This window comes from Halictus rubicundus, chromosome 8, assembly GCF_050948215.1.
Source record: "Halictus rubicundus isolate RS-2024b chromosome 8, iyHalRubi1_principal, whole genome shotgun sequence".
Lineage (NCBI taxonomy): Eukaryota > Metazoa > Arthropoda > Insecta > Hymenoptera > Halictidae > Halictus > Halictus rubicundus.
In genome coordinates, this window is record NC_135156.1 from 18,661,313 (window position 1) to 18,674,625 (window position 13,313).

At 47.4% G+C, this 13,313-nt stretch overlaps 1 protein-coding gene across 2 annotated transcripts in view; it reads right to left on the reverse strand.

The window, feature by feature from the left end:
• The window catches only part of LOC143356149 (uncharacterized), a 162,183-nt gene that overhangs the window by 7,098 nt on the left and 141,772 nt on the right, over positions 1 to 13,313 (reverse strand). For both annotated transcript variants that reach the window (XM_076791596.1, XM_076791595.1), the window contains 7 exons: positions 8,761 to 8,897; positions 6,563 to 6,851; positions 6,002 to 6,273; positions 4,153 to 4,305; positions 3,013 to 3,207; positions 1,651 to 2,039; positions 1,127 to 1,363 (listed from right to left, as the gene is read on the reverse strand). In XM_076791596.1, the coding sequence (XP_076647711.1) occupies positions 1,127 to 1,363; positions 1,651 to 2,039; positions 3,013 to 3,207; positions 4,153 to 4,305; positions 6,002 to 6,273; positions 6,563 to 6,851; positions 8,761 to 8,897 (1,672 nt within the window). The remainder of the gene's footprint in view (positions 1 to 1,126; positions 1,364 to 1,650; positions 2,040 to 3,012; positions 3,208 to 4,152; positions 4,306 to 6,001; positions 6,274 to 6,562; positions 6,852 to 8,760; positions 8,898 to 13,313) is intronic.

The following is a 13,313-nucleotide window of genomic DNA, read 5'->3' on the forward strand; positions in this document are numbered from 1 at the left end:
CGGAATTTTCTACGTTGATTGCAAGGAACGCCACGCTAAATGACAATGTATTTCTTTTTTCAATCATTTTCATTTGTCCGGTACAACAGCGTTTTCTCAGCATTTAATTGGAAAGTACAAGAGTTACGTAGACATTGATTTCTTGAATAATTTTATCGAGCTGGAAATAACTAGACGGTGTTTTCAAATTTTTTGAAATGTGTTTACTGTTTTGCATCGTATGTGAAACATCCTGTAGGAATGTGCCAATTTCCCTGGCGTTGCACAAGGGTAAAACTGAAATAAGACGGGAAGCATTTGATCCTTTGACGGCGTGCATCGCCTCCGATGCTTCCGTAATTATCCCTCGATCGGGTTGCCCGCGTTCCTTCACCTCTTGGGGCTCGCCGGCAGAGGTTATTTACACCGTATATGCATATTTTTTTTCTGATTATTATTTACCGGGTAGCGGGTGTTGAAGCGTGGCATCTCCGACACAGGAGCGCGGAACGCGGATGCGTCGCACGGTCTACTTAATTCTTTCCACCTGACACGACCGTCCTGCCCCTGCCTTTATCAACCCCCATCGTCATCCGGTGATTATTTCTTGATCGGCCGAGTTACCCCTTCGCGTCGAATTAAAAAAACCGAACCCCCTCGCGCGACTAAAGTGCTCGGGGAAAAATGAATACCAGCAGAAATACACATTGTTATTTTGTTATTAGTAGACAAAGTGAGTAGCGAGACAACTGAGTTGGCCTACTTCTAACGCTTATGTTACCAAATATCTGCATAATCTCGTCAGCTGATGACCAGCGCGCGCTAGATTGAACCTTCCTCTTTCGATCGAGCCCTTTCCCAGCGAAAAATATTCTCACATAAGGACAAAAAGTTCAGGCACGTGAAACCATTTTTCGCCTATTTTTGTCGGTAACCTGGTCGCTCTACCTTATCGCGAATCTACGGAGTCCTGACTCTTAAATAGTAACATCGTGCACAATGTTAAATTTAATTTTCCTTGTGCTAATTAGAAATTCGTGGCGCGTCTGCGACGCTGGCAAGGGATGTGTTGAAGGATCCCGATCGATACTACAAGTTCTGAAACAGTTTTCCTGTTTGTTTGATCATGTTATCGAACCATACTCGCCTGAGAGCCGTCGACTCGACCATCCTCATCTCGATGGTCAAAGTGTTCCCGCTGGAAACGAAGCTCTCTCCCAGTGAGCATGGTCGACTGGTGTCCTGAAGGATCGCGTGATCGCAGGTCCTCGGCACCTTGTCCTTGCAGTACCGGGCCAGAAGGGTCGTGTTACCCGCAGGACGACCCACCAGGGGTCGCGAGGGCTCGTTCGACTTGTCCGCTCGCCTCTGCTGCTCCTTTTCGCTGTTCGAACACAGATTTACCTTCGAAAATTATCCTCCCCCTCAACGAAACTCTTCTCTGTTTAACCAACATCGTTCGAACTTGATACCTGATCAGAGAACGATTTCAAACGGATACTGATTTGGATTTGAAGCTTTGGGGAGGGGTGCTCGCTTTGGAAATTTAATTGAACTTTAGAAATTGACTTTTCTCCGCTCTTCGAGGCTCTCAGGCCACTGTGGCGGTGGTGGTCGGCTAAACAGAGAGTTCTGGTCGGGAAGCAATTAATCAAAGGTGGTTCAACGGACCAGGCGAGGTCGTTACACTCGGACAGCGGCATCATCTCGCCGTCCCACACCATCAGGGTGGTGGAGCAGTCTTCGTCGCCGGTGGACAGGCTGGTGCCCACGTGAAACTTCAGGATGGACAGCCAGACGCGGAACTGCGGCTGCGGTTGCCGAGGCATCGGTTTCCTCCAAACGGTTCCCGGCCTCTGTTCCGGGAACTTCGGCAAAGGACGAGGCGGTGTAGGGCTCGGCATCGCTGGGCCCGCGCCCCGAAGATGGTACAGACAGGTGCTGTTCCTCGGAAGAGAGTGGCGGGGCGAGGCGAGCACACCTCCACCGTTTCCTTGCAGCCAGAACTCGCAGTGCTTGTTCTTGGCATACGTGGGAGAGTCCACGTCGACGAACTTCACCTGGAAGGACATGTTATACTCGAGGACGTGACAAAATTTGGCTCCGGGGCGAGTCGGAGCAGAGATGGCCCCGCGGGGCAGCGCCCTTGCTCCGTCAAGAGCGAGAAAGTCACGCCTACTTTGGAGAAGGGTGTTCTGGGGGACTTGGTTCGATGCTGTTTGCTCTAGAGAGATGTTCTGGAACAGGTAGGAGTGTTGAATGGCGCGGGGGTCGTTTGGTAGTTTCTTTGGGAGCCACGAAACCACGCCCACGTAATGCGAACTACGCCCACTTAACGTAATTAACGCCCACTTTCGATAATTTAGGCTCCGCAGGTTTGTTTAATGTTTGTTCACTTTTCCGCGGCGTCCTACAGGAAATGGGGCAGTTGTTTCGGAGCCGTATAACCACTCCCACTCGATGCAAACCACGCCCACTTAGGGAAATCTACAGAAACAATTCGAAATAAACGACCTTGTCTACTATTTCTTTCTTTGGTGTCGTCTCTTTTGAAACGTTGCTTTTGAAGGGAGCACAGCAGAGCGGTTCGAGAGCAAACAGCACGCGCCGCCCATGTCTTTCATAGATCTCTACAGGCTCCGGTTCACTCGTAAAGGAACAATTCTCCGCCTAACGTTCTCTCGTTTCATTGATAACGCGAAATCAATCGGCGAGGCAAGAAATTGAAAAGAGTAACGATCCTTAAACACTGAAACGGCACGGACGTTAAAGAGAAGCTCTCAGCGCGGTGAGAGGTATTACAGTCGCTAGGATGTTCCACGGTTCGCCCTGAAAAATGGCCACGGAGCTCTCGAGCTATCCATTTAAATGCGATCCGTGAACAGGCCGTACTTTACCCCGGTAAGGTGTAAAGCACACTGTTCCCCGGCTCTCACTCTCTCTCTCTTCCGTTTTCTCATTCTCTCTCTCTCTCTCTCTCTCTCTCTCGTTCTCTCTCGCCTCTCTGAATGTTTGAAGAGAATTACCACGTACTTGTACTTCTAATTGAAAGCCGTGGAGCGAGTGCGGAGGCGTGGGGTGCAGGAACGTGCCGTAAGGAGATGTAGTGAACTCGACGAGGATCTCCGTGCTGCTGCTGGTCGCCTCTGGCACCGGTTCCCCGCCTCCGCAGAATTTCAGGATCACCGGATCCCGGGTCGTGTAGCCGTCGTACACGGTCACGTAGTCCTGCGGCACACGGAATCTCCCTTTCTCAGTTTCACGCTTCGAGACCCGGATTCGTTTCAGACGTTACGGTTCGGACCTTTCAGTCCGTAATTTCCCGCCGTCTAACGCGAGCCGGGCATTTCAAGTTCAAAACTCGTGCTTCTCCCGCTATCAAGATGGCCGCCGTGTCAACACCAGCCACTGATCTCTATTTGATTCTCTAACGGGGGGAACGCTTTCAAATGTTATGTGTACATGGAGTGAGAAATGTTCAATCGAGCTTGTCGAATTAGTAACATCTATTCCCGCAATTTCCTAATATTAGTATGCGATTGAACGCGTTAAAATCGCGATGTAGGGGTCTTCCAATATGGCGTCTCGACTGACAGGAGCCGACACGGCGTCAACGTAAGTCGACAATATTGCAAATTCGTTTAAACGCTACGCGGAACGAGAAACGTTCACTCGGGCTTGACAAATTGACAACATCTACTCTAACGATTTATTAATATTACCGTATCGTTGAAGGTGTTGGAAACGCGAAGTGGAGGCCGCCGTTCAATATGGCGTCTTGACGAATAGGGGTTCACACGGTCCTCCGCAAGGAGGCACCGTCCCGAAAACGTGTCAATTTCGAACGATCGAGCCGACACCAGTAGTTTTCCATTGTGTTTTATGAAGCCGCGACGCGTTATCCGCGGTAACCAGCGACACCGCAGTCTGCCAATAAATCGGTCTTATCGCCGCGGGCCACACGGCGCCGGGTTTCATCCGAATTTAGCCCGACCGCGGATCGGTAAATATGCGACCGGGTCGCGGATTTCTGATTTAAGAAGCCGGCCGAATTATCATGTGAAGGGACGTAGAGGGGGGACCCGGTTCTATCGGTATGATGGTCACGTCCGACCGTCCTCCCCGCTGCAATTTATGCCGGTTAATCCAATTCTCGCGGGACTTTCCACGTACCTGCACCACGTCGCAGTCCTTCCAGAGGCGCAGCTCGCGGGGCGACGACTCCACCTGGGTGGCTGGCCATGCCCTTATGGCCACCAATTGGCCCCGGGGCTGTTTCACCGAAATTAAGGCGTGTTTCCCCGCCGGTATATCGTGCTGCCTCACCTGGAACGCACGTCAGACCGAAATGAAACCGAGTCGCATCGTCCGGAATTGCTACAAACCCCCTCCTTATCGTCCCCCTCCCCTCCGCCGTTCGATAATGCGCCCATCATTTTGCATAACAGCTTCGAGAAAATTGTAGAGCAGCCTGCACGGCGAAATTTGAATTTCTTTCAGCACTCGAACCGCGTCGAGTCTAATTATTTCTCGATCAAGGAGACCCACGATTAGACTACGGTCCTCTATACAAAATAAAAATTGGTACGCAGTATTATTATTATTCCGTTAAAAAGATTAAAAAAGGAAATTAGTTTCTGTACAGCTCCTGCAATCAGCTTAGACAATTTCTATTTTGCATAAAAATCCGCAATTTAGTCACAAGATATAGGACCCACTTCAGAACGTTAAATGCATAAACAGCATGACAGGCATCGACGAATGACTTTTGGCTCAACATAGTTTGGTTGAGAGTGGAGGAACAGCGTTTCAAGGCCCTTTCCAGGCGCCTCCACAATGTTCACGGGAGCCGAACACCATTTCCGGTCCACAGCTCTTAATTATCGTCTCGTTTGACCGATCGCCTCCCGTTTTCACGGACTTCCGAGCCTGTACAAGTCTCGCAAACAGAACCCACGTGCCACGGCGCGTGGAACCGCCGCGCCGCGCCGCCGACATCGAAGTGTATTTAGTGGCGTGCCGTCCGGCCACGAGAATAATGGTTCGCGCGGGTCGCCGTTGCGTCGCGACGCTGCCTCGTAAATTTCCCACGGAACGCCGACGCTCTGTTCGGTGCTGTGAAACCCCTCCGCAACCAACGATACGACCGTTCAATTTGCTACAGCCGCGACTCTGCCGAAGACGTATCGTTGCTGCAGCGAAAGTTTCACTTTATCGACGGAAATCGACGAACCTCCGATCTTTGGGGACGATAGTCTTCGAGTTTTTAGCAGTATCGGGTTTTTAGACGTTTGGGGGGATCGTTTTCCTGGCATCTAGGTCACGCGGGTTCCAATATGGCCGCCGAACGCGGAGGAGTAAGACTACTTGCTAGTTTTCCTTGGGGGTTCAACAGTGATGATGGAAATCGTTGAATCTTAGGTCTCTGGGGATGATAGTCTCCGATTTCTTAGGATTTGGAGGTTTCTGAGCACTTGGGGGATTTATTTGTTTGATATCTAGGCATTGCGGGTTCCAAGATGGCCGCCGGATGCGCAGCTGCAAGGCTACTTTTTAGTTTCCCTTGGAAATTTAATGTCATCCATGGAAAGAACCAAGTTTCAGAGTTTTCAGTCCCTGTGTGTTTAATGATTTTGTGGTTTGGGATTTTTAGAGAGAAGATTTTGTTTGCTTTTCGGAGTACGTGGATTCCAATATGGCCGCCAGGGAGTACCTGTAAGAACGAATAATTTGCCAGTGGTGTTCGACAGGTCCGTCAAGACTCGCGACCGGAAAAGTTCGAAACCATCCGGCAACCTTCGTTTCGTCCTCCTATTCAAAATCTGGCGAAACTGCGACGAAAGCGGGTGTCGGGGGAGACGAGGCTCGACTTTCGCCGGTAAGCTGACGGCTCAGGCGTAATCCGGGTCGCCATCGCGCGAAAAATTCCGCAGCGTCGCGTCGTCGGTTATCCGTCGCTCCGATATATGTTCCATATTTATGGGGGCCGCGAACTTTCGTCCCGTCCCCCATGGGGACTTACCGCGTAGTAGCAGGTGAGATTGCGCGGATACAATCCGGGAAAGTTCGGCGACTGCAGCCTGCACTTCTTCCGGTCGCAGTCGCTGAATATTCGCGAGCAATAGGTCCCGGATATCAGGTCCCCGAGGTATTGCTCGGTGCCGGGTTTCGCGCTCGTCGCCGGCTGCTCCACCATCTGCATCGGCATCGCCATAGAGCTGTTAGCGTACTCGCCGGTATCCGACGATGTCGTCACATCCGTCGGCGACGGCGTGCCCGTCGCGTGCGTTACACCTGAAAACAGTTTTATTCGTCGCGCGACGCGTCAGAATTTGCGAGAAGACCAACAAAGTTTGTGTTTCTGTTAATTCTACAGTGATTTCTCTGTATATGTCGCCAGGGCCTGGACGATAAACGTCGCGGAATTATCCCCACTACCGCGAGAGGCCCCGCTGGCAAGACCCGTGTTGTTGACATGTATCGAGAATTCACTGTATATTGAGCAGATTAAGAAAAAAAGAAAGAAATTTCTGTTTCCCTCTAGTTAGTTGTGTTTCAGGGAAAGGGATCGTTGGACACTGACCTACGAACGGGTTCACATAACGCACTACGGCGTCCGACTTTCTGATCGTCTTGTACGCCATCCGGAAGTCGAAATTGAATCCCGTCTGATCCATGCTCAGCCTGAGCAGCTTCAACGATATGGAGACCGTCGGGGTCTCGCTATAGTAGATCGCAGGGCTCCAGGACGTCCCGCACCAGAGGCCGCCGACATCCGGACGTTGCGCCTCGGAAATTTGCAGGGAACCGTCCGGACAACCCTCCGCGGTGAACGACACGAATTTCCCCAGGGTGAAGCTGTCGAACGTCAACTGAAATCAGCAGAAAACGAAGCGTGTTCAATCGGCGGTTCTCAATTATGCCGGTCTACCCTCGATAATTAGGCTAGGACACGATTTGTCCCTCCGACAGGCGAGCAGAGTTGAAATTAAGCGAATATTTGCGACTCGAAGTTTGAGATTCTCGTTTATTTGCTAAATTTTGTTAGTTTCAGAAATATTTCTTTACGAATATCCAATATGGCGGCCATGGGAGCATTGATCAATATGGCGGCCAGTCACGCTTGGGAAGTTTGAGATTGAATATATGAACGTTGATCCATCTTTTTCCTCTAATTTTCAGATTAAACAATTCTGTTCGATTGAGGATCAAGTTATCAGGTTGTTGATAGTACAATTGACACTTGGATCAGCTTCAGTATGAATCGTAATGCGCTTACGAGTATCCAAAATGGCGACGACAAGCGTTAGAAGCGTTTTTCCCCCAATTTCTGACCAAAACAATTTTATTTCTAATAAAGATTAGTCTTTATTTTTTAAACAAAAAATGTAGCATCCCAAAAAACGATCAGAAACGCTCGACAAATATAGAAGCCACAACTCTGTCTTTTCGATGTCAAACAAATTGGATCCCGACGAGAATCGATTTATCAGATATTAACAGCGAAATTGGTCTTTCGCCCGGCTCCGATTAAGGTATCGACAGCTGCCTCTTTAATAATTATCCCGAGCCGCAAACACGAGAAACGAGCGAGTATATGCGGTTTTTGTTATCAAGAACGAGCGAGGGAAAGAGGGCAGCAGGTTTTGATAAAGAAAAAAAGCGGGTTTTCGGTGGTATAAATAATTTGGCAGTGGCTCGGCTCGCGGGAAACTTTCATTCGCGGAACTTTCCGGGCACGAACCTATTCGCAGATGGCTCTGCGGCCCGAGGCCGGCAATATGCGTTATTAAAAAATTCGTCGTTCATTTTAGTTTGGCTGCCAACGAGCTACCGCCTCTCCGGACAGCTCTTTTTATTGCGATAACAGCGATAACTATTCCCGAGCACCATTTAACGCTATCAAATCGCTGTAACTCGGATTAAGCACCGCTTATTTCACCGCAACTTCATTTTCATACTTTCACGCTCGGCGTTCCAAGTGGCAACTAATTCGCTAAATTAGCTTGTTACACTCTGATGAGCTAACACTTTTGAGACAATTTTCCAGAGATGTTCTTTTTAACCATCGTACGTTCCTCAGGCTGAAAATTCACCAATTAACAACTTCGACATATTCGAAAATGATCGATCCCTTTCGGTTTATGTCGTGTTCATTTCGTCACTTTCCATCAACGACTTTTTACAGTCTTTTAGTATTAAATTTTTTCATAACATTCTCAAACCTAAGATACAAGATACATAAAATTGAATTGCTCCGATTAGTTCTGGTACGAAGGGCATGACTTTATATCCAATATGGCGGCCACCGTGGGTATCGATCAATATGGCGAACAGTCACGCCTCGAAACTTTGATATTGAATATAAGAACGTTGACTCGTCTTTTCCCTTTGATTTTCAGATAAAACGATTCTGCTCGATTGAAGATAGAGTTACAGTAAAATTAACAGTTACTCCGACACAAAATTTAAAATCGCTAATTCTTCTTTTTCCTTCAATTTTCAAATATAACAGAGTACAAAGTGACAATACTGAGTTTACTTAGACATTCGACTCTTTCTACTGTAGCAAATGCTTGAGTAGGGAAATTTATTCCGTCACTTTCCACGATCGAATTGTTACAAATTCAATGGCTAAGCCGTTTGATTTTGAGGAAATTTATGGCTGCCATGGCGTGCTTTTCAAGGGCTGAAAATATTGGAAGATATTGAGTGGAGGGTGAAAGTGTGTAGCGGAGCGAGTAGATCCGGTTTTTTACGAGATGTTTCGCGGACACTAACCTGAACGATGTCGCCCAAGTCGCCGCCCGGCGCGCTGAAGGTGAGCTTGCAAAAGTAAGGCACCTTATCCTGCTTCGGTCGATGAAGCTCCAGGTCGTAGGTTTTCCCCACGTCTCCGTAGTACGTTTTGTTGCAGGCTGCAACAAGAGAGAAAGGGCTCTTTTCAGTTCCAATCTCTTAGGGGTGTGCAGCAGCAGCAGCAGCAGCCTCTCTATCAAGAGTATCACTCTACCCTGAAATCAGAATTCTTCTTCTAAACGCGCGGCCGGATAAAGGCGTCGGAGGGTGTGTGCCAGGGCACTTTCAGTTATTCTTTTTCCCTGTATTCTTTCGTTTTTTCCTCGAAGCATCTTGGTCTTGTATTAAAGACGCTGTTGCATTATTCAATTCCGTTGGGATTCGTTCGAAAGGAGACGATACTTATCGCTTTGACATTCTGCGATATAATTCCCCTCGTTATTTTCACGCGCCATTGCTGTCTCTGTGGCTCTTCCGAGCTGACTGAAGATCCTTTGTTATCGATAGTCTGTGAATCCTTATGCCAATTTGTAGTTTTCTGCTGGTTCGGGTTTTATTAGATTCGTATTGTCGTTTCTTGGAATTTGTGTTCAGAGGAATATGTATCGTCTTTTTGCAAAAATCGAGAAGAAAAACATTGAGAATGAATTAAAAAATTCAACTGGTAAGAAAAATTCACGACGAATGCTTGCGTCGTATTGTTTTACCCCAGGCGTATTGGTTCGGAACTACGAATCGCTGTAATCCGGTCAATTTTTTTTCATTTTCTGCCACACTTTGCAAAAATCGGGAAGAAGACGATTGAGAATGAATTAAAACATTATCTAACGTGAGTCTTAGGAGCAGGAATATTCTGCAGGAGATAAATCAAATATTTTTAATATCCTGGAGCTGTTGGGCTTCAGGAACCCTCTCCTCGGTCTCTACAGGGCAAAACCTGTCTCTAAATTTTTAAAAACGCCCTCGACGTGTACGTACTGATGTACCATCCTCCCCAAGCGCACGAGGCAAATTTTGAGTGGCTAGAACCGCAGTGTTCCCTTTTTTAGACTCCGAAAAATACACAATCTCCTAATGCACTCTTTCCGCAGACGTTTCTCGCTGAAAAATTAATTACTGGACTTCACGGACTGTCCAGATGAAAGGCGCTGAAACATTTCAGTATCTTACGTGTGCGGGACGCTTCTGTTTCGCCTGGGTTGCCCTAAATGCACTACAGTATTGTGGTATATAATTTCGAAAAATGTGGAAACAAATTGATATATATATATATATGTCACGAGACGAAGATGTCGAGTATCGTATTCAGATGAATTCTACGCGTTGTTTGATCCAATTATCATTTTTATCTAGGAATAAAATTGAGATAATCTCGAATTTATTTCTAACAATACTGTCTTTTTGATCTTGAGTGTAGATCCTCGAGGCTTGAAACTCAGACTCACAATCGATCTCGGAGAACCTAAGGGTGCTATCCTTTTGCCCGGGAGCGTAGATCGGCGAGACAATGATCGACAGAGTTCCCTAGGAATCTATCGATCCTCCCATCGTCTGTTTGCACAAGTTTAATGGCGGAGCCGCGAAAAAGGTGGGATCGCTCGGGGGCTTGCTGTCGGGGGTGTGTAGAACGGGTTCTCCCCGTTTTGCATTCTATTCAGTCTGGTGTATCGATCACGTGTTTATCGAGGGTAATCATCGGTGCTTGGATACCAGGTCTCTCTCTCTCTCTCTCTCTCTCTCTCTCTCTCTCTCTCTCCCTTTCGCTCTCTCGCTCTGGAAAAGCCCGCTAATTCACGGTAAATGCCCGTATCGTTTTTGAAACCTGTCCAACTGTCGACGGTTCCCGCGGCCCATTTCGTGCCGTTCGATCTCCTTGCGATCGTTTCCGGTCGTCGAACCGATCCGCCGGATGCTAATTATCCCGCTGTCGTCTTTATCACGCGATAATTGACCGTAAACGTTAATGGCATCGCGTACACACACGAAACTCGTCCGTGATTTCGTTATTCGAGCACTTTATTGCCGTGAATTTCCGGGTACAGTGATCGTCGCTCGACGTTCCATCGCCACCTGACGGTGTTGTTTTATCGCTGTTTGATCGCTGTTGGCCACGGTTGTTTGACATTCGGGCTAATGCGATCGATTTTTTAAACATTTTTTTAACATCGAACGCTTACAAACACGAGATACAAGGTAATGAAAATTTAACTACGCGGCTCTGATTCGTTAAAAGTATTGACTTCAGGACAAAGATCCAATATGGCGGCCATCGGGAGTATTGATCAATATGGCCGGCATTCACGCTTCGAAACTTTGATATTGAATATGCAAACGATAGTTCGTCTTTTCCCTTCAATTTTCAGGTGAAACGATTCTGTTCGATTGAACATTGAGTTATCAAGTCGTTAATAGTGAAACTTAACATTTAGATCCGCTTCAATGTGAAGTATTCAAGCAAGGCAAGTATTCAAGATGGCGGCTAGAATTGTCCACATCAATTTCCTGAGCCATGTAGAAGTTTCCTCCTTCCTTTAATAATCTGAATAAGTCGTAAATAAAATGTTGACATTCTTTTAATGTTCCTACTGTTTTAAATTGTCATGCCATAAGTGCATAAAATTCGCAGTCTTATTCTCGCTTCACTCCTGAAATGAAAGTTTGTGCAGCGAACGTTGACCTCAAATAAATAATAGTACAAAATTCATGGATGGAAGGTACGTATCGACGATCAACTGCTAGAGCGCACGGATGTTCGGAATGACTAACCAGGACGAATTGGAGTCGGATGGATCAGGGGAAAGATCGTCGATCCGGGTTCGAAAGGTGGCCGAAACGTTGCGGGGCGCCGATCGAGTTGCTTTGGCTTCGTATCGCATGCTCTCTCCGTGCAGAATCACATTGTACACGGCGGCTTGATTACAACGCCGGTTCATTGTGGGGCTTCAAGGGCTCATCACGAACGGGCAGAGTAGAGAGGGCACTGGTACGATGCATTGGATCGCGGGGGGTGAATGGATCGCCTGCACAATGCACGCTATTTCCAGGCATCGGCTGGGTCTCGCTCCTAATCAGAATCCCAGTTTGCCCGGCTAATAGTCAGCCGAAAATCTGGCTACCTTGCCTTGACCCGTTCCGACCTCCCTCGGCCCGCTAGTGATGGGTTCGAGTCCGATCCGCATCTCCAATCCCAAGTTAATTTGTACAACTAACACTTCATTTCAAAGTTAACCCATTTGTACCACGGAGAAGAATAAATATCTTATCAATAATATTTCTGTTATACATTATGTGGACACGTCAATTCGTAGTCTTCATGATCAACCAATTGTAACCTTCTGTTAAATGTTTTACTGGGTTCATTACTTGTAAGATTGTTACTATTTATTAGAATCCTTGCCCTTTATGCTATTACTAAATTAATTGGAAAAATTTCATAAAGTGCTCACGGGAAGGTCGACAGTATGAAATAAGATTTGAGTCTAGACAGACTCGAACCCGTCGCTACTCGCGTAATTCGATAGCAGGCAATTTTCGTCGTGGATCGTTCGCGGCTTTCGCGCTTGATCTGCATACAGATTGGGGGCTTCGTTGCTCGAAAAAACATCCCTCCGGCCCGTTATTTCGTTTCTAGGGAAAAAGAAGTCGTTCCCATGCACGCGTGAGGCGCCATCTGCCCGAACAAGTCCGAAGTTATTCGATTCCGGTGACTTCGAATCCCGGACCAATACGCCCGGCTCGTTTCTTATACTTTCCTTCGGCAATTTCGCGTTGATGCGCCACCTTTTTCTTCTTTCCGTGTTCTCGCGAAGTTCGTTCAACTAATAGACTGTGCTCGGTGAATTTGTTAACTTCGCGTGGCGCCGGAGCTGCGAAATTGGATCGATTGGGGCGACTCCGATGGACAAATCACTACGCTCGACACAATTTCTTGCCTTTCATGCGATTTTTGTGTTAGTGTATCTTTTTTTGTGCGGATTACTTTCTCTAGCCATTGGGCGATAAATCTGACCCGTCGATCGACTTCGTTTAGCGATCATCGTAACAATTAGTAAAACGTCTTCATACATCGGACGAATCGCTTTAAAAATACAGTCAAAAAGTAATCGGTAAAATTACCAAATTTTAGAACCTATTCCGCAAAAGTATAGTGGCATAGTGCTCCGCGAAGCTTGCCCTAAATGAATAAGGCGTCTCGGCTGCAGGAGAAACAGAGAGATAAAATTACGAAATAAATTTTGGTAGCTATTTCGTAAAAGGTGGAGGAACGAGCACATGATGTAGAGCGCTATAGTGCTCCGGGATGCCTGCCCTAAATGGATAGAGCGTCTTGGTTCCCGGTAGCACACCGCCGCGCCGGTTCTTCCTCCTTATCGTAATCGTTTTCTTTTATTCAGCAAGAAAAGGAAGATAGATCCGTGATTTAAGATTTCCAACACGCGGCCGCGGTAATCGTCCGCGCGATAAACGCCGCGACTGCGGCGAGGAGTCCATATTTTATTGCCTAATAAAATATAAGAACGGTACGGGAGTTCGTG